Raw genomic sequence first — 20671 nt, forward strand, 5'->3', positions numbered from 1 at the left:
TTGACTCCAAGAAGCCTTACATAAAAGAGCACATGTTGTATTATTCTATTTAATTAAAGTCTAGAATAGGTAAAATTAATTAGTAAGAACCAGAATAGTTGTTTCTGGGAGGATGGGGTGGGAATGGACTGAGAAGAGGCATGAGAAAACTTTCTAGATTGATGATATTTTCTAAATCTTTATGGAGTTTTGGGTTCATAGATATATGGCATTTGGAAAAAATAAGTAAATATAGTTAAGATTTATATATTTCATTATATGTAAATTTTATTTCAAAAGAAAAATATAAATATTTAACTCTAGTTAATGATATACATGCTGAATGTTTGGAAGTGAAGAACACTAGAATGCAACTTACTTTGAAATTTATTTAAAATACATTTGTTAATGGACAGATAGAGGTATAGAGAGATAGAAACGTGACAAAACAAGCATGGTAAGGTGTTAATTTTCGACTCCTGGTGGCAGCTCTATGGGCGTGCACTGCACCACTCTTTTTACTCTTCTGTATGTTTGAGTTTTTTTATAATAAAATGTTAACTCATCTTCCAAGTCTCTATAATTTTGGTTAAGTTTAAACATACAGGTGCTAGAGTCAGAGGAATTTTCCAAACATTTATGACATTTTACTTCATGTGTCTCCAGAAATTATAATTCTAGAAAACCCTGATTCACAGAGTTTGTTCAGAGACCAAAACAAATATAAAATTGTCATGATAGAAAATCTAACAGTATTGTAGCTGAGGTCTTTTCTTTCTCTATATTGTACTGCATATCTGTAAATCTCAGAGATTTACAGATACGCCCACTAATTTTATTTCTGATGCACTGAATTTGCACAGAATAATGTTACTCAAACTTGGGTATATATCAGAATTACCCAAACAGCTTGTTGAAATATAGATTGCTGCCCCATGATCTTTCTGATTCAAGAGGTTTGGAGTGGGGTCTTGAGAATTTGTAAGCATGGCAATTTTCCCGGTGATGTTTATGCTCTGTTTGGGGGACCAACAGGGGGGAATCCTGTTGTGGATGCTATCCCATCTCTCATAAGGAGCACCTGTTGCCACCACTCCTTCCCTTGAACAGCAAGAGAATGTAAGCAAATCAACCCCAGGATTTTTATGAAAATCAAGCAGAGAAAAAACAAAAAGAGGGGAAATGAGTTTTGTTAAATCCCTTAGCCTGTTCAGCTTTTTCTTTTTCTTTTACATCTATTAAAATAATAATAATTACTAGGAATATACCAGTTGCCTAAAACAGTACAAAAAGGGGGGATTATAAAACAGTCTTTGAGATCTACTCCCTACCTTCATTTGGTGTATTCTTGTGGAATAAAAACTATTTTTGCACCTGGCTGGCATAGCTCAGTGGATTGAGTGTGGGCTGCGAACCAGAGTGTCGCAGGTTTGATTCCCAGCCAGGGCACATGCCAGGGTTGCAGGCCACAGACCCCAGCAACCGCACATTCATGTTTCTCTCTGTCTCTCTTTCTCCCTCCCTTCCCTCTCTAAAAATAAATAAATAAACCTTTAAAAAAACACAAAAAACTATTTTTGTGAGTAGTTAACCAAAACTACAGGGACACTTTTTCATGTGTCTCCTCTCTTTCCACCCTTTCTACCAGATTCAGAGCCCATTATTGTAGCCACATTGTGCTAATTGCACTAAACTTGCTGCACTGAAATAGTTGACTTACTCATCTCCTAATTTACTACTAGAATGCAAAACCTTTGTGATCAGACAGGTCATATTTGAATTGCTATCACTAATAGTTAGTACCTAACAGTGAATAAATGGATAAAATGGAAAGCCAATGAATAAAAATAAAAGTTCTTCTAAGCAAATACAAATTTTATTTAGATTTTGTTGTTGTTTGGTTAATCATATAACTGCTCCTCTTTCCTTATGGTCATTGATTACATGTGGTTGCCCATCTCACCCCACCCCCTGGAAAAAGTCCAGCATGCTTCAGGCTTTAAAGAATAATATGGGAAAAATTAGAGCAGGGGAGTATATGCAAGTGACAGCTGTGTATGTCTGAGGATGCGATTTCTCTTTAAGAAAGAGAGCCTGTTGACACAGAAGGTAGACTATTGAAAGTAATTTTCCTGCTTGGCTGTGGTGCTGTCACAAAGTAGGTAATGAAGTTATTGCTCTTGCCAAGTAGTGCTGAAATGTCAACCTTGGCAGGTTCAGTCAGTCTCATACTGTCATCCAAAGTCACCAGACGGTGAAGTATTGGCCTGAGGAATCAGGGCACTGGGAATTCTGACCAATGCCCGGTGGAAACTGGTTGTTTTAGCTGAAATGAAACTCACTTATCCAAACAGTTGGACAAACATATAAAGTGCCCCATTAGGAAGAAAACATTTTTCCTCTTAGATTTTTGGCAAAATAGCATTGCTTTCTAAATTCAATAGCAAATATACTCTGGGCATTTGGTGACTCTAATGCCCTAAAGAGAATTTAGTTGATTCTTGCAGTGATGGCTCCACAGAAATTGTTCAGGTGTGGCTTTATGAGGGGAGCTCCCCAGGTGAGCTAGGATTTTTTATTACCTGAACTCTAAGCACATGTTGCATGTGGGAGCATGTTCTCTACCTGGCAGACTCACCACAGACAAGGGAGAGGGAGCATGCTGCTCTGTTGTACTGGAACAGAGATCATGGAACATGTAGTTTGAGCTTTTTGCTGACACTGGTCATATATGTATGAAGTCAAGTTCTGAGTTTATTTAAAGGCCCCCATGCTGGCTCTGGAAACGGTTCATGTGGTGTACGGGAATTCTACCACAATTTTTTTCTGTACTTTTTTAAAATGCCATTTTTTTAGATTTATAAAAATCTTGCTTTGTATATATCTAAATTAGTTTAATCAGGATTTTTTCTTATGTTTTCAGATTTTGCTTAAAAAACACAAGTAGGGATACCTTCTGTTCACCTCTAAATCTGTGTGCTCTTTTTTGTGGGTATATAGTTTTAATTTTCTTAAATTTCAGGGGCTGACATTAGTTAATATGGTTATATAGATTTCAAGTGTATAATTCTATAATATATCATCTGTTTATTGTATTGTGTGTGCTCTTAATTTACCATTTCCCAAATGCCTAGAATCTCTTTTCCTTTATTTTTGTATTTAGGTCCTTGATTTATCATATGAGTTGTATATATTAGGTGAAGTAATTTCATTTGTAAATTAGATAACACAATGCCCAAAGTTTTGTAGCAAATTCCTATGCTCCTTACACCAGACCTCCTACTGCTCATCCCCCATTACCAGTGACAGCAGAGTCAGAAGGCAGGACAGATAGAAATCCAAGCACTGAAGTAGAAAGGGCATAGTGGGTGGGGGGACCTTGAGGGCTGTGGAAGAGATTAGAGAATTTCAGGTTGGTTATCCCATCCAATCATCCATTTTTGTAAGTATTTTTGCATGGTCTTTGTGAATGTGGATACTGTCTAGAGCTATAAATAAAAGGTGGTTTGAATGGCATCATTTCGAGTTTTGCACTGTGTGACCTAACTGTTAGTGGCATACCTGTTCCTGGAAGATGTTGTAGCTGATCCATGCTTATTACATACTACTTCTTTGCAAGCTCTCTGAAATTCTCTTTTGGGTTGGTAAAAACTCATTCCCAGAGTTGGGAAGAGAGTACAAGACAAGCTATGAGATTTTGAGGAAGAATTACAGCCTGGAGATCCACAGAGCTAGGATGCCATGAGGTATATGTGATTGACAAGTTGGAATATAAGAATCTGAAATTTAAAAAAGATTTATCTAGTAATTATTCTGAATGTTTTTAATTACAATTCTGCATACACCCACCACCACCACCAAAGCAATTTAATTCCTTCTACCTGTCTTTTCCATAGAATGAGTTAAGACTTTCATCATCTCCATCATTACTTTGTACAGACTCTTTTCCCGATGAAGGGTTTATTCAAACATCTTGCCATTACAGCACTGGTGAAAGTAGTTTTTATTATACTTAACATCATTTAATTAATAGCAACATTTAATTTCCATTGTCTTTAAAATATTTAATTCAGTTGCCATCCTTTTTCTGCTATGGAAAATTTTCACTTATATTACTGGCTTTCAAGTTGCTGCTATTGGTACAAAAAGTCATGCTAGAGATTAGAGACTACACATTTCTGTTTAAGGATCAGGAACATGGAAGACACTTGTCTAATTGTCTTTGGCCACTCCTTTGATTCTGTGGCTGTCACAGGAAAATTACTGAAACTTTTTATGGATTCGTTTTTCCTTCTAACACTTTCCTTGGATGATAGTATCAGGACAGGGAGAGATTTGAGTATCAAGCCTATGTTATATGATCCCTCTTTGATTGTCTAAGAATTAAAGTCAATGTTAAATTATTGCCAAGTTCTATGTTAAAATTTTGGTTTGTATAACCTAGCATTACAGGTCAATTAAATGCAGTCTATACTATCAACTATGATTTTTGAAACCTTTGACAATGTTGTTGGACAGTAACTGTCCTACTTTTTAATACATGAACTTCAATTGTGCAATCTTGATAGCTCCTTAATAAGCTGCTGTGTCCATAATGCATTGGAATGTTTTCTGCTTGCAATCCACTGTGTAAGAACATAGAATACATTTGAAACTTAGAGTTGTCAGTTCCTGGAACATAACAGTGCTCGAATGGACTTGCTGATTTTATAGATGTACCATTTGTACCATTTGTTGAATGGTGAATGATAATGTTAGGCACTATTAAAACTACTTTTCATTAGTGCTGTAATGGCAAGGTGTTTGAATGACCTTCCATCAGAAGGAGAGTCTGTATAAGATGGTTACAGAGATGAGGAAGGTCATGGCCCACGTAGGTATACCAGACCAGAGAGCTAACCATGTTGAATTACATAAGTAACTTGTTCTATTTTATTGCTGAGTCATACCCCACTATATGGATGTTATAATTTTGTTTATTCATTCAACTGTTGATGGACATTTGAGTTGTTTTCAGTTTTGTGCTACTTTGAATATCTGCATACAAGTTTTGCATAGACTTAATGCTTTTATTTCTCCTGGGTAAATACCTAGGAATGAAATTGATGGGTTTATTTGGTAACCACCCAACATTTTCCACAGTGGTTATACCATTTAAAATTCATATTCAAAATATTCTAAATCCTGCCTAATACTTGACAGTCTTTTTAATTTTAGCTCTTCTTTTGTGTGTGGTGTATTATCATGGTTTTAACTTGTATTTCCTTGAAGACTAGTGGTGTTGACCACAAATTTGTAAACCATGACCTGGCAGCTACATTTAGCTGCCTATTTTTATAAATACAGTTTTATTGGAACACAGACACCTTCATGTGTTTATATAATGACTATAGATGCTTTTGTGCTGCAATGGCAGAGACACAGGGTTGGGGTAGGGAACATCTGGCCTGCAAAGCCTAAAATATCTACTATTTGACCCCTGGCAGAAAACTTCTGATGACCTTGATGTTGGAACATCTTTTCATCTGCTTATTGGCTACCATATATCTCCTTTGGTTAAAAAAAATCTATTCAAATCCTTTGACCTTTTTTCTTAAATATTTTGTTTTCTTACTGAGTGGAAAGAATTAATTGAAATATTATAGATCCAAGTTCTTTAGTTGATATATGTATTACAAATATTTTCTCCCAATCTATACATTGGCTCTTCTTTTTCTCATTAGCTTTTATAAAGTTCAAAACTCTAAAAATTTGATCAAATTTACTTTAAACATTTTCAAAATCTGTGCTTCATGTGTCATATCTGAATGGATGGGGATTAATTTAATTATTTTGATATCTTAGAAAATTTGATTTTCTATCATGATATAGGTAACTGAACAAGTATAGAGGTTGGCAGAGACATACTGTGGGTAAGAATCAGGGTTTTTTTTTAATCCTGAAACAACTGAGTTATTATTTTATTGACATCAGTATTATTAGCTATTATTTTACTTAATATCTTATGAAAATTAATGCTGATCTGGTTTATTCCCAAACTTTCTATATTGAATATTTCTAATTTCTTCCTTAGCATTTCACAACACCGAGGGCATATAAGCTGATTATTGCTGCTATACTCATAGATATTTTTTACTTTTACAAAAGAGAATTAGCATTTTGTAGTTTTTTCTTGAAGTGATTTTATGAACTTGACTAACTTCATATCAATAATTTAGAATACATTATGAAATATTTTGAAACATAAGAAAACTTTTAGAGATTAGACCTGAAAGAATTTCTCCTTCTGAGAGGTCTATAATGCTAATTCCTTTCTTACAGAAAGGGACCAAATGTCTGTGGTAGTTCAGCAGGCGTTTGTGCCGTGTGTCTCAACAGAGTGGTATTGAAACTGACCGCAGCCACTCAGGATTCTGGGGTCAACATTACATGTCTTCTCAACACCTGTGCCTACAGCAGCAGCAACCTGCGTCCTTGGGTTGATATGGAGAATTTTATAAACTCATAGGATCTACCTTTTATCTGACTTTCTAACCTCACTACCCTCTGCACTGTTTTTAATGCCACAAGGCATGCATTTATTTTTGAAAATTAAAAGGGGATTGATTTTGTTTTGAAAGATTGTTTTCTTTTTTAGATTTTTTTCTTACAGAATTTCTCAACAGACCTTTGAGATATTTAGACATACCCTAGGGTGTTGTGAAGAGAGGACTAGAAGTAATTGTCATAGATCCACTATTCCACTTTGCCAATATGCAATCCTTTTTTCTTAGCCATACTAATTACTTTCCTGAAATGTTTTCGTTTCACTCTTGGTTAGCATATGCTTTGTTTATTGTATAGGACAAAGAAATATTCTTGTTTTTCTAGGGGCTTTCTGGATGACATATATGCTATTTTGTTTATAAATGTTTTCCTAGTTAAGCTTCTGTCATGTATTATTTTCCTATAATCTGTAAGTCATTCACCAGAGGTCTTTCTACTGTTGAAAGATAATTGTCATTACATGATGTACTGCTTCAAAATATTAAACCAGAATTATTCAGAATGAAGATAAATTTATTAAAGATTACAAATTATTATAGGATGCAAATATTCCTTAAAATATTGGAGAAAGTATCCAAGAGTATAAAATGTAATGGTACTCTAAATACTCAAAGGAGAAAAATTGCCTGACCTTTTTGCTGAGCACTGAAAGGATTAATGGAGTAATAAGTGGGTGGGCAAAAGGGTGGAGAGAGGCAAACCTAGGATAGAGGTGACTACCCTGGGTGACAGTGTGAGCACAGCTGCAGGGCCAGGGCCTAGTATGCACTGCAGAATGGGAGAAAACTATACTGGTCCCGAAAAGTAAGATATGTTACAAAATTATAAGAGAAGAGGTAATGCATGGATAAATAATGAAGGACCTGAGTACCTAGTTCCAAATAAGGAACTGGGATGATAGTCTCAAAATATTAAGTTGATGATGCTGCTGTTTTGAGGTAAGATTTGTCTATGTGTATTTCTCCTTTTTAGAACTTTTCAAAGTTTAGCTCTAGAAAGCTGTATGAATTGGAATTTTGGATTAAGTAGGTAAGTTAACTGCCAATTATTTGAAAAGTCACATGATGTTGATATGTTATTAGGAAAAGGAATAAAGGCTGGAGTCATGAAAATTCCTGTGCAGGGGAAGTGAGAACACTTCCATATCTGTGGGGCAGTGATTCTGTTTTCAGCCCGCCTTTCTCTCACTTGGGGTAGCCATCTCTTCCACTTGCACAGGGTGATATATCATGCCAAAATTTACAAGCAAAGGTCTAATGTGATGATGCTGTTTCTCTCGGCTTTTAGTCAAATGAGAGTGCAGCCCACGTACACTAAGATTCCTTACTTTCTTCTTCCCAAAAAGGTGCTGGAAACAGGCTGGCTGTGTTTTGATTTATTGTGAGACCTGATGACTTTCTAAAGTAGCGGAATATGTGTTTGACTTATATTTGTTGTAACTGTTGAGCAGGATGAGTAACTCCAAGTTTAATTTAGGCTCACAAGAAAGAAGGGAAAAATTGGCCTGCACAAAATCTGTTATATCTGACGAATAAATAATTTCATCAAAATCTAATGAAGATTGGACAAAACATCAGAAATTAATATCAACTTAAGTGTTATGGTCTGGGGTGTTGGCCTCTCTGTACACTGTTGGGTAATAACAAAGTTCTTAATAAAAATGGGAGAAGAGGTCAAGTCTAGTGAGAACCTGAAATCTAGTTTTGATCCTGGATCTCAAGGTCAAAACTTGACTTGCACAGTGATAGAGGTGTGTCTGCCCTCAGTTTAGCTGTTTGTGCTACAAGAAGATTGGACTAGGTGAACTGGACTTGGTATGTTTTCCTCAGACTTTAGATAAGTCACCCAATATCTCTGGGTCTTGATTTTGCTAGAAATATAGGAACAGCTCTCTGAGAATCTGGAAATCCATAGAAATTACATCAGGTTCTTGGGAAAGTACAAAGTGCTCTGCACACATCTAGAAATAGTACTACTGGCTGCTGAGGTAAGAGTGGTTCCCAAACCTGGTATCTAAGATGGGGTTGTTTTATTTTTTCAAAGGCCTATTGGAACCCTCTTATGTAGCTGTGCTGATGTGGTCCAGGTTGATGTTGACTGGAATAGTGTAACTTTAGTATGATAACTTTGGGAGGCCCATGCTGTTCAGAGGTGCTGACTGGTATATATACAAGTTTTTTATTAGTGAAAAATGGAATATGAGTTATTAAATTAGTAAATGCAATCTTTTCAATAGGTAAAATATTTTAAATGTGAAATCCCTATAGATAAGAAAGAAAATAATTGAGGTTCACAATCTTTTATGAGCCCGGTACATTTTTGAATTCAGAAAATCTTTGGATTTTAGAAATGTACTAGGATGCCTCAACCACACATTAAGTAGTCTCTTCAGTGGGCCCTTGACAATAAATTTAACACATTGACATTTCTACAATTAAACTTATGAATAGTCACACTGATTATTCAATGAGATTATGAAACACTAAGAGGCCTTATGACCGTTCAGATTGAATTTTGTTACCACATTAGTTTGCTGTGAATTTAACTAAAACCTTTTGGATTTCTGAATTGTGGCTAAGGGGTTTTAAATAGGCCTAATCAAATAACCAATTACTGAGAAACTACTATGTGCCAGGTTTGAGATGGTACCATTAACACTAATCTTAGTAAACATCCTGGTAAAGTAGACATTATCCATAATGGATTACCCACTACCCATAATTTATGAATTAGGAAAGGGAAACCAAGGCTCAACCTGCTCGGTGAGTAGCCAGAGACCACACTAATATAAGTATGTGGCAGAGCTGGAATTTGAGCTCAGCTCCTTCTGCCCCCCAAATAAAGGATAATATTGTTTCCTCACAGCTTGGTCAAGATGTCTGGTTATTGTGATCATCTGTCTCTTTTGCCTGCATAGTAAAAAATAAATAAAAATAAAATAAAGTAAAATAAAATAAAGCCTTAAAAATTTAATTGTTTTTTTGTCCTCACTCTGTACAGTCTTTCTGAGAAAATTCATCCAGTGATCATTTAGACATGAAGGACACTCAGATGGATCTATACTGCATTCCTGGGCATCTCACTTAGATGTTTGACGTAGTGTTAGACATCTCCATGTAATTGTCTCACTGTCCCAGTGAGCTCCAACTAGAACTAATCCTTTTTCTCCTCAACACTTCTCTTTCGGAATTCCCTATTTTACCATCTCAGTTACCCTAAGCTAAAATCCTCCCACTTCCTTCCCTTTCCAACTTTATTAATCACTAGGTTCTTCAAGGTGCAGCTACAGAGCAGCAGAGAGGACACTGGGGGTTTTCAGAGCACAATAATTTCATTTACCAATTACAGATCTTTTCACCATTCTCAAACAATACATATAAAATGAAGGTTTTGACCAATTGGGGACAGCCAAAATAGCCTTAAACCCCATTGACCAGCTCAATGACAAATTACCAAATATTACGCCCTACAATTTTACTTTGTATGCTAGACTGCTTTATATGTTATAAAATCTGTGTGCTATGATCTCAAAATTACCTGCACTTTGGCTGTTCAGGAAGGGGTGTTATGATCTTGAGTAACTAAGTAGATAACATGTTTTGCAATAACAACTAACCTTTGCTCCAAAATCATCCTGGGATGCTAATGGGGTAAAGTAACAGCCACCTATTTTTTCATTCCCATCTTTAGGTAAAAGGCCAAACCTGAAAGTCCACATCAATACTACAAGTGACTCTATCCTCTTGAAGTTCCTGCGTCCAAATCCTGATGTAAAACTGGAAGGTTTTCTCCTGGGTTATGGCAGCAATTTATCACCAAACCAGTACTTTCCTCTTCCCGCAGAAGGGAAATACACCGAGGCTGTAGTCGGTAAGATGTTTGGCTCTCAGGCCTGGGAAGGAGACATGAAAGAAAATAGGTGTTACATGATGCATAATAAATCTTGAAAGCAAGCACCATTTCTTCCACCACCTCAGCTAAATCAAATGCCAGAATTACAAATCCTCTTCATAATTGTTATCCTTACATGACAAAAATATGTAGTGCATATTCTGCATGTACCTCAGCAATAATCAGCTTCATTGCCATTATATCTACAGTCCCTGAGCACATAACTTAAATTGCATGTGGGGAAAATAAGCTGAAAGGCCTGATTTAAATCTCTGTAATATAACTTATGTGGCTTATCCCTCCTCCCCAGTGTCTTCACTTTCTTCCAGTGGAAAATAGCAACTGTAGCTTTCCGGGTGTCTCTTCATGAGAAGCTACCTTTAAAAAGAAAAGAAAATGGACTACATTTTGAAAAATGTATACTATTTCAGACAAAAAAGATTAAAGATTTCATATGTATTATAAAGTTTAACATTTCTTTGAAAATGTTTTTAGTCACATTAAAATGTAATTTGGAGGATGTGGGCACCTTCATCTTGTTCAGAAAAATTACTTGGGAAAAAAGCCTTTTAAAGAATAACTTCTAGAAAAAGAGATCATTTTATGAATGCTTTCAAAGGCTTCTGAATAGTCCTAGATTTATATTTTGCTTCACTGCTTGCATTATTGATAAAGAGCCTTTCCATGAACTTCTGATATTTAATCCTATAACTTGAACTACTATAGACAGGATCTGACATTTATTCTTTTATGACTGAATGTTGGAGATGAATCTATTTTGTCGTTCAGCCTCTTGTCCTCATAGACAAGTCTCAATTGTACTTTAAAATCAGACAAAGCTGAGGGAGTGGAGGCATTGAGCAAAAAGGAAAAAGGGCTCATGGACATGGGCAACAGTGTGGTGATTGCAAGGGAGAGGAGTAGGAGAGGGTATATGGGAGATCAATGGTAATGGAAAAATACAATAAAAATGAACTATTAAAAAATAAAATAAAATTAGGCAAGAGAGTAACATTGTTAATTAAATGTCTACACTGGATTTCACATAAGATAATCACTTTAAATCAAACAAATTACAGCTACCAAAAAGTTGAGAATTAGGAACTTTGGACAAATGTAACACTAATCTTGAATGTGGAAACCATAGGGAATTTGAAAATTTGCAAATATTCCCCATCATATTTACTCTTTACTATAAAAAGTAACTGAATGCTTTAACTTGTTACAAACAGAAACAGATCTACTGCTCCTTTGTTTATTGGGCATTAGAAGTGACAGTTTGTGATAGTTGAGTAGTTCAATGATGTGGGATAATCAAATGGATTAGGCACCCTTTTATTTATTTACTATTGTTTTCATCCTTTAAAATATTTTTATTATGGAAAGTTCAAACATAAGGGGAAAGAATATTATAATGACCCTCATGTCCCATCATGCAACTGGAATATATATCATCTTTTTTGCTAATCTTGTCCATGTATTTTTCATATACATTATATTATTTGAGTATTTTAAAGCATAAATGGAAATCATATTTTTTAAATCTATGAATACTCCAGTAGGTATCTCTAATAGATAAGAAATATTTTTAATAATGCCATGCCTTTATCACATTATAATAATAATTCTATAATATTTTCTACCTAGTCCGTATTTAAATGTCTCTGGTCTTAAAAGTGACTTTTTTTTTTAAGATTTTATTTATTTATTTTTAGAGAGGAGAAGGGAGGGAGAAAGAGAGAGAGAAACATCAATGTGTGGTTGCCTCTCATGTGGCCTCCACTGGGGACCTGGCCCGCAACTCAGGCATGTGCCCTGACTGGGAATCGAACCTGCGATGCTTTGGTTCACAGCCTGTGCTCAATCCACTGAGCTACACCAGCCAGGGCTAAAAGTGACTTCTTAGAGTTGTTTGTTTTTTTGAGTCAAGATCCAAACCAGGTCTACACATTAAATCTGGTTGTTATGTCTCTTAAATCTCTTTTATTCTCTAAAAATCCTCTTTCCCTTCGCTATTTAAATGTCATTGATTTTCCAGATAAATTGGACAAGGAGAGCACCTTGTCTACTTCCTTGCTTCCATTCCATATTTTTTAACTTGTTCCTTTTTCCATGTATTTCCTGTGTAATGATATTTAGATCTGGAGGTTGTATTAGATTTGGGTTCAGCTTTTGGGGGGAAATAATACTTTATAGGTGGTACTATATATTTCCCAGCAGCCCACAGAAGAGGCACATGATGGTTGATGTCATACTTAGCGATGTTAAGACTGCCTGGTGTGTTAGGTGGTCTTAGCCTGATCCCTCGATTATAAAATTCACCATCAAATTTCATTATTGAAATTTATTCATTATTCAGCTTGAATTCAGCTTGAATAAATTGGTTGTTTACCTTATATCACTATTAAATTGTGAACTTCTTGAAGTCAAGGTTTATGTCTTACTCTCTGGTTATTTGTAGCAGAATGATTTATGAGTAGATAGGCAATAACTACCTATTTGTGGCACTGAATTGAAGACTCAAGTCAGTATAGAATATTTAGGTTGGAGGAGGCCATGAGAGATCGTGTAATCTAGGGCCTAGCTATCAGGCAAGTACATATCTTAGACATCCAAGGTAGATAAAACAGATAGATCATTATGTATCTTAAAGATCTCTAGGGACAAAGATTCCCAAACTTCTCCTGGAAAGCATTTTCAAATAGCCTTTTAAAAACTCTTACCTCACCATTTAGATCAATGTGTTCTTTTCATTAATCTCTTTTGTCTTCTAGTAGTATTCTAGTGGAAGAAAAAAAAACACTCCTCTTACATATTTCCTTCCCCACCTTTCTCCATGCCAAGGAATCTGTGTACTTCTACTCTCATTACTTCAAAATGGTCTTGCACTTCAGAGTTAAATATTATTCTTTGGTTGCTCAGATTGATTATTTATTGTCTTTCTTAATTACTATTTTTGTATTAATTGCTTCTCGTTGATTAGTAGAGGTGCCTATTAGTTTTCTACTGTTGCTCTAATAAGTTACCAAATTTGGTGGCTTAAAACATCACAAACTTATCTTACCCTTCTTTAGATCAGAAGTTCAGCATGGGACTCACTGGGCTAAAGTCAAGGATTGGGCAAGGCTGCCTACCTTCTGGAGGCCCTGAGAGAAGGGAGAACCTGTCTCTTTGCTTCTCTTTAGCATTCCTCTTCTATCTTCAAAGACAGCAACAGTGGGTCAAGCTGTTCTACCACATCACTCTGATCTTCTCTCCTGTTTCCCTCTTTCACTCTTTTTAATCCTCACTGGAGGACATGCTCATTGATTCTAAAGAGGAAGGGAGAGAGGGAGAGAAATGCAGATGTGAGAGAGAAACATCAATTGGTTGCCTCTTGTCTGAAACCAGACTGTGGATTGAACCTGCAACCAAGGTTTGTGCCCTGACCAGGAATTAAACTCGTGATTTTTTCATTTAAGGACAATGCTCCAACCAAGTGAGCCACACTGGCTAAGGCCCTCTTTTACTTTCTAAAGAGCCTTGTGATTATATTGAGCCCACCTGTATAATCCAGGATTCTCTCACTATTTTAAGGTCAGCTGATTAAAAACCTTAATTGCATCTGCAACCTTAATTCTCCTTTCATGTAATCCAACATATTTATAAATTCTGGGGATTAGGATGCAGATCATTATTCTGCCTGCCACAAGCTATATGTCTGAAATTAGTGTCTCTACTCTATTTCCTTTCTGCCAGAAGTTTACTGGTGATCACTCTCAAATCTATTCATCTGTAAAAGAGTAATAAAGTCTATTTTTCACAGATGTGCTGTGGGCATATTAGTGAATTTATGCTCATAAGTGATGAGTTGAATCCCTTGAGTGTAGTGCACTATACAAGAGCAAAGAATTTTTGTGGGGTTTTTAATGGAAGAAAAGCATCATTTACAGCCCCTCTTCTTACTTTCTTCTGTAATAGGATAGTAGTATTTGTTCGGTTTCACTGAACTATACTCACAGTAACTTACCATCATTTTCAAGGCAGATATAAAGTGCCACATCATCTGACACATTTCACCTGTTTGATGTGTTTAAAAGATGTCACTATTGAAATGAGAAGCTGTTGATCCTTCAGAAATATTCAAATTAACACTTAGCGATCAGTGAACTAATACTCCTTCTAAATAATCATTTATAAATATTTCTACATTTATTTGAATATCTCTTTGTCTCTATGTAGTATTAACAGAGGCATTTCCAAAAGTCGCATGCTGAACTTATAGGCAAAACTAAAAAGCATCAAGTATTTCCTTTTGCTGTTTTGAAAAACAAGATTCATATCAAATGTCTGTAAAAAATTTACTAATGGAAATTCTTTTACTAAAATTTTAGTAGATTAATTGGAGCAGTAGAAAAAGTAGTATTTTCTGAGGTGGCTATGAATAAACATCAATGGCTGTGAGGATCTTGCAACAATGCATTAAACATGATTCACATATAACAGGTCCGTTGGGTTCCTGTATCCTTTTTTACTCACATCATGAATGTTCTCATTTCTGGTTTGCATATTCACTTTTATATGCAGCTGTTGGTAATTTTGCAAATGTCCAATAAAGTAAAAATGAGAATTTTTGACACTGAATCTTTACAGAGTCACACTTTATGATATTCTCTTGACATCTGAAAACACTTTAATACATATTACCAGGGAAGGAAAGCATTACACTCCATCAATTATGTATTTCAAATGATGTTTACTGCTAGCAAAGCTTAAATTGAAAGGACTCATGGGCATGGATAACAGTGTGGTGGGGTGTGGTATAAAGAGACTAAAAGGTAATAAAAAATACAAAAAAGATTAAAGATAAACAAATAAATCATATACATTTATCACTACCATAAATTCTGACTAAGGAATTTGTCTTTGGACCAGGCGTTAGGACTCCAAAAAGGATTTAGGAGGGCAGATTTCTGAACTCGCATACTCGCGCAGGTGCTAACCTTTACGCTCGCTGCCCTAGGAAAGCAAGTTTCTTGCACTCAGCCCAGGCCTCTCAGCCGCTCTCCCTAGTTGCATGCTGAGAGCGATTCCTGCGCTAGTGAGGAGAATGCAATGCTAACAGCCCCTTGGACTGGCGGCACTGGAAAGAGCCTGGACCAGGAGGCTAACATCAGCCTTCTAGAAAAGATCCACCTCTACCCAGAAAGGCAGAATGTTGGGAAAGAATACGTGTGTACTTTTCAGTCAGACAGACATGGGTTTAAGTTCAACATGACTATCCATACTTACTGTGGAGTAGTTCTGGGTAAGTCATAACTTTTCTCAGTTTCATTTTTCATGCATATAAAATAGAGAATAGTCTTCCAGGAGTATTATGAAAAAAATATGGGTAAATTATATAGGGTAACTAAGATAAACCCTAGCACTGAGTAGGTATGTCTTATACATTTTGCCAGTTGCTATTATGCACTGGGGGATCTTGGATGATTTACTTAAACTCTCTGAACTTGGCTTTCTCAGTTGCTTATAATGAATGAGCTGGATCACCACTAAAGTTCTGGTCAGCTCTAAAATTTTCACGCCAAGATTAAAACCCTTGGTCTAAGTGGTAATCCCATGGTGTTGATTTCTGTTTTGTTTGTTGTTTGGAGGGTAGGACGTCAGTGAAATTAGAGAAGTAGGGTTTTTGTAGCAGAGTTGTCAGTTACTGAAAAGAAGTACCCACATTCGTCTTTGTATTGCCCTTAAATGTGTTCTTGGAAGGGATAACTCCAAAAACAGATTAAGAAACAAAAGAAGAAGCAAAGCCTTTGACACACCACCTGTGGTGGGCACACACCTCTCTCCTGTGGTCATGCTCATCCTTTAATTATTAAAGGGGATTCCTGCGTGGTGCCCTTGGGTAGAGTTGTCAGGTGCCTCTTAGAATTCCACAGCTGTGGCCTGCACAGGACAAAAAAGTGAATTTTCAAAAGATACAGCTTAAAAAAAGAGATAGAGCTGAAAGACCTTGTCTTCTCTAGATTTCACTTTTCCACTTTCTGTCTTACTCTAATGAAGTTTTTAATAAGAACATAGCAAAAACTTCAGCCTTCCTTCCAAAATAATAGATCAAAATAAGAGCATAACACCATTTTATTTACTTAACTATGGTAATTTTATCTCAGCAAGTTCATGCCAAAAGGTAATCATCAGTTTCTTATTCTGAAGCTTCTTACTATTTTTATTTCACAGAGGAAAATTAATTTTTAAATGATTTTGAATAAAGTTTATTTGTAAATGATTATTATCCAGGTATGAATAAATATAAATTCTATGTTTATAATTTAATGTAATTTATATTCATATGGATTACTAATACCTCTTACAAATCTTACCCTTAATTTTTACATTTGTATAGAAAGCAAGAGCAAATGTACAATTTTTCTTCTTTCGTTGTTGCAACTCAGAATTTCAATTGCCCTTCTCTGTCTCTTTGTCATAAAAATGTTTAGCCCTGCTCCAGTTATTTTAATGGAAGTGGGATGGAATATAAAATAATGGAGATTGCTACTATTTGTTAAACTGGATGGTAAATATCATCTTAATGACTAAAAAGAAGTTAATCTTTATTGCAGTAGGTGTCAGGAAGGAAGGAAGGTGGTGGTAGATTCATTAAAGAAAAATAGCTGGAAGAAGAGGTTGAAATAAAGAATTGAAGCCCTGGCTGTATCACTCAGTTGGTTAGAGCATCATCCTGATAAGCCAAGGTTGCAGGTTCAATCTCCAGTCAGGGCACATACAAGAAGCAATCAGTAAATACATCAATAAGTAACCCAACAAATCAATGTTTCTCTCTCCCTTCCTTTCTTTCTCCCTTCCTCCCTTCCTCTCTCTCTCTAAAAATCAATTAAAAAAGAATTGAAGGAACTATATTAAAATTTTTATTAAGCTGAAAGATAACTAGTAAAAAGGAGCAGGGAAGAGATACAGTTCCAGCCATTGGAACCAACTCAGTCCCTCCCTTCCCTGGCAGAAGCCTTAGAGAATTAGTAAGAGGCTGTAAGGGGACAGAGCAAGACGGCAGCCAGCAGTGAGTAAAAGGCAGATGAGAAGGCGGATGAGGGATGGGAGCTCTGCTGGGGTAGATCATGCTGGTAGTGCCCTTTACACACAGGGAAACTGAAGCTCCAGTGGTTTAAACTTCCTAAAGTTACTCAGCTAGTAAACAGCTGGGCCAGAGCTCGAACCCAGCAAGTCTGGCTCTAGAACCTAAGCTATGAATCACTGTACTCTACTCTACTGACTCTCAAAATTTAGGAAATTTTAACTGTTCTTCTACAATAGAAAGTATAAACATGCCACTAATTTGTTGCTTCTCTAACGTCCTTTAAACAGTAAACAGGAAAAAACAAGAGTCCATGTATTATGGAAGGAGCCACTGGCTCCCTAACTCATGAAGGTTTAAGTGAGTTAAAACACATACTTCTGTGCCCCCAAACTTGTTCTCTCCCACCCCCACCGCCATCTTTGTTATGAGCTACCTGTCTGTCAAACCCTCCCTCTATTTTTGCGGGGCCATTTCTTGGCAGGCAACATTATTACCCTCTCCAAGAACATCCTGGAGCCTGAGCATTTTCTTTTACCATTCTTCTTGATTGATTACTACTCATTTTTATTTGTGTGTGTCTTGCCTGCCCCCTCCCCCAAACAGAAAACTCCCAGGAGCTAGGGACCCTACAGCCCTTAGATTTCTTTTTTACCTCCAGCATTGTCATAGATTTAGAAGCACGATAAATAAAGGAGGGAGGCAAAGGAAAGACCCAGGAAGACTGAAACAACTGTGGGTCCCATTTAAAATGTATTTTTCTTTTTTTTTAAGTCTATTTTCAAAATGTCACTTAATTCTTAGTCCTTTCTCTGGAAATAGTTTTACCACTTGGGAAGTATTTGGCTTTAAATCTTCAAGATTAGTCCAAGTTTTTCATTAAAAAATAGGAATCTCAGAATCACTTGGCTTTTCTCCAAGGTGCAAAATTTAGCAGGACTTAAGTAAGCTTCAAAGGGAATTTTTAAAGAAATTGGCACAGTGGGTATCAATTTCTTAATAAATACTATGCCATCACTTAGACGATTCACTGTGACCTTATATCAGAAAGACCTTGTGTGAATGTTAGGTGACCATTTTACTATATTTTAATAAAGATAGAGTCTTTTCAAAGTTCTGTGTTTTCTATTGGATTCAACTACCATGTTTTTACAGTCTTCCTGACCTCACCAAACAAAAGATAAACTGTCTCCAAGTCTCTTTTCTTGGCAATATAATAAAATTAATTCACATTATTTCAGTATAAAGCATAACAGTTTTTTTTTTTTTAAGATTTTATTTATTTATTTATTTTTAGAGAGGGAAGGGAGAGAGAGAGAGACAGACAGACAGACATCAATGTGCGGTTGCTGGGGGTTAGGGCCTGCAACCCAGGAATGTACCCTGGCTGGGAATTGAACCTGGGACACTTTGGTTCCCAGCCCACACTCAATCAGAGCTACGACAGCCAGGTCTAAAGCATAACAGTTTTTTTAAGTGTATTGCGCTGAGACCAAAATCTAACTTTTTAAAATTTATTCTTAATTATATTTGAAATGCTCTCCTAAAATAGCTTTGGGTCTTTTGTCATGGCCTAAAAGTATGCTTTGTCTTAGATTCATTGCAAGAGGCTTACTACTGAGAAGGAGTCTTAAATAGAAAGGTAGCTGCCAATGGGAGGACAGATTAAAGAATTAGAGGTTTATCTGGAACAGATGTGCAAGATAACAATTTAGAGTTCATAATTTCATTTATTTTTTAGGTTTAAATGATTTAAAATATATGAAGCCCTTATTGTATCCCCAAAATTTGTCCTCTGCCCCTCCTTCTACCACCACTTCTATTTATTAACTTTTTAAGGGGTATTTCTTCCCAAAGCCAAGAAATACAGTCAAACCCTCATTTTCTAATTACCTACATATTTTCTTAAACATCTGACTTTCCCTGGATACATGATTTTTCTCTGGCACATACAGATCATACCTGAGGTACTGTGATGTGAAGGTCAGCATTTGTTTCTTTCTGTTTTGAATTGTTCTCTAATTGTTTTTGTTGCTTTTTTTTTTCTTTCTTTTTTTTTTTTTTTACTGGTGTCTGTCTCGCCAGCTGAATCGTAAGTTTCTTGGGACCTGAGCTGAGTCTCACCTTCACTAGTGTCCTCTGCAGCCAGGGGATCTGTGGATGTGGGAGCTGACTCCCCAGAGTCTGATGGGAGATTTGCTGGGTGAGCCTCCCAGTTAACAAATAAAAAGCATCTATTTGTCTGGAGTGAAAATCTACAGAAAAAAAATTATTCTCAGGCAGAGTTATGGTTTATACCTGTTGTTCTGGCATAATTATTAATAGTGTTCCTCTTTCTTTCAAAAGTATCCCAGTTTAGTGGAAAAATTATATGCTTAATCTACATATGGGATAAAGCCCTGAATTCTTAGCGTGGCCCCAGGTCTTTCTGCATTTGATTCCAAGCCAATAGCCCAAGCTTTTCTCCAGCTAAGGGGGTCACTCCTCAATGAGAAGGGAGAAACAATATTAGGAAGAGATAAGTCACCAGGCTGGCACCTAGTAGCTGCTAGGCAAATGCTGGAATACAAATTCTCACCAACCTGTTAGTGAGAGTTGATGTTGAGCGCCTACAATGTGCAAGGCCAGAGGTTTACAGAAATAGGTCACTAAATCCTCCCAGCAACCCCTTGAAGCTGGTATTATCAGTATCCTCTTCTTCCCAATGAAGACAGTAAATCCTCCCCAAAATAAGAAATCTGTGAGTGCCAAGCTGCCTTCAGGCAGGTGAGCCTATGACCACCATGCCCCTGTGCTTTCCCCTCACTATGCAAGTCCCTGTTACATTTGAACCCTATGCAATAATGCATCTCATGGGAATTATTCTGGTTCCCTCACCCCTATGTGGTAGCACTAACAAGAGCATTTTTTTTTTACTGGTGTCTGTCTCACCAGCTGAATCGTAAGGGAAAGCCTTTCTGACTTGAAGGTTCTGTCTTACCATCTGATGGCTCTTGTAACCTAGCACTATTATTTGAAAGAGAAGTATTCAAACACAGTCCTGGCATTTCAATAGTCTTTTCTGTAGAAAGAATATGAACGAATTGATGAACTCACTGGAAAATGTGTGTGTGTCCAGGCTGTGCTTTGAAAGCATGCACTTGCCAAACCTTAAACCAGTTCGCAGACAACACCTGACACTCAGTT

The 20671-nt window shown here is 36.4% G+C and overlaps 1 protein-coding gene across 2 annotated transcripts in view; it reads left to right on the top strand.

Moving 5' to 3' along the window:
- Positions 1-20671, top strand: part of LOC114490991 (ABI family member 3 binding protein) — a 247096-nt gene that overhangs the window by 53257 nt on the left and 173168 nt on the right. For both annotated transcript variants that reach the window (XM_036017995.1, XM_036017996.1), the window contains exon 2: positions 10216-10395. In XM_036017995.1, the coding sequence (XP_035873888.1) occupies positions 10216-10395 (180 nt within the window). The remainder of the gene's footprint in view (positions 1-10215; positions 10396-20671) is intronic.

The sequence above is a fragment of the Phyllostomus discolor genome, chromosome 2 (genome assembly GCF_004126475.2).
Source record: "Phyllostomus discolor isolate MPI-MPIP mPhyDis1 chromosome 2, mPhyDis1.pri.v3, whole genome shotgun sequence".
Taxonomy (NCBI): Eukaryota; Metazoa; Chordata; class Mammalia; order Chiroptera; family Phyllostomidae; genus Phyllostomus; species Phyllostomus discolor.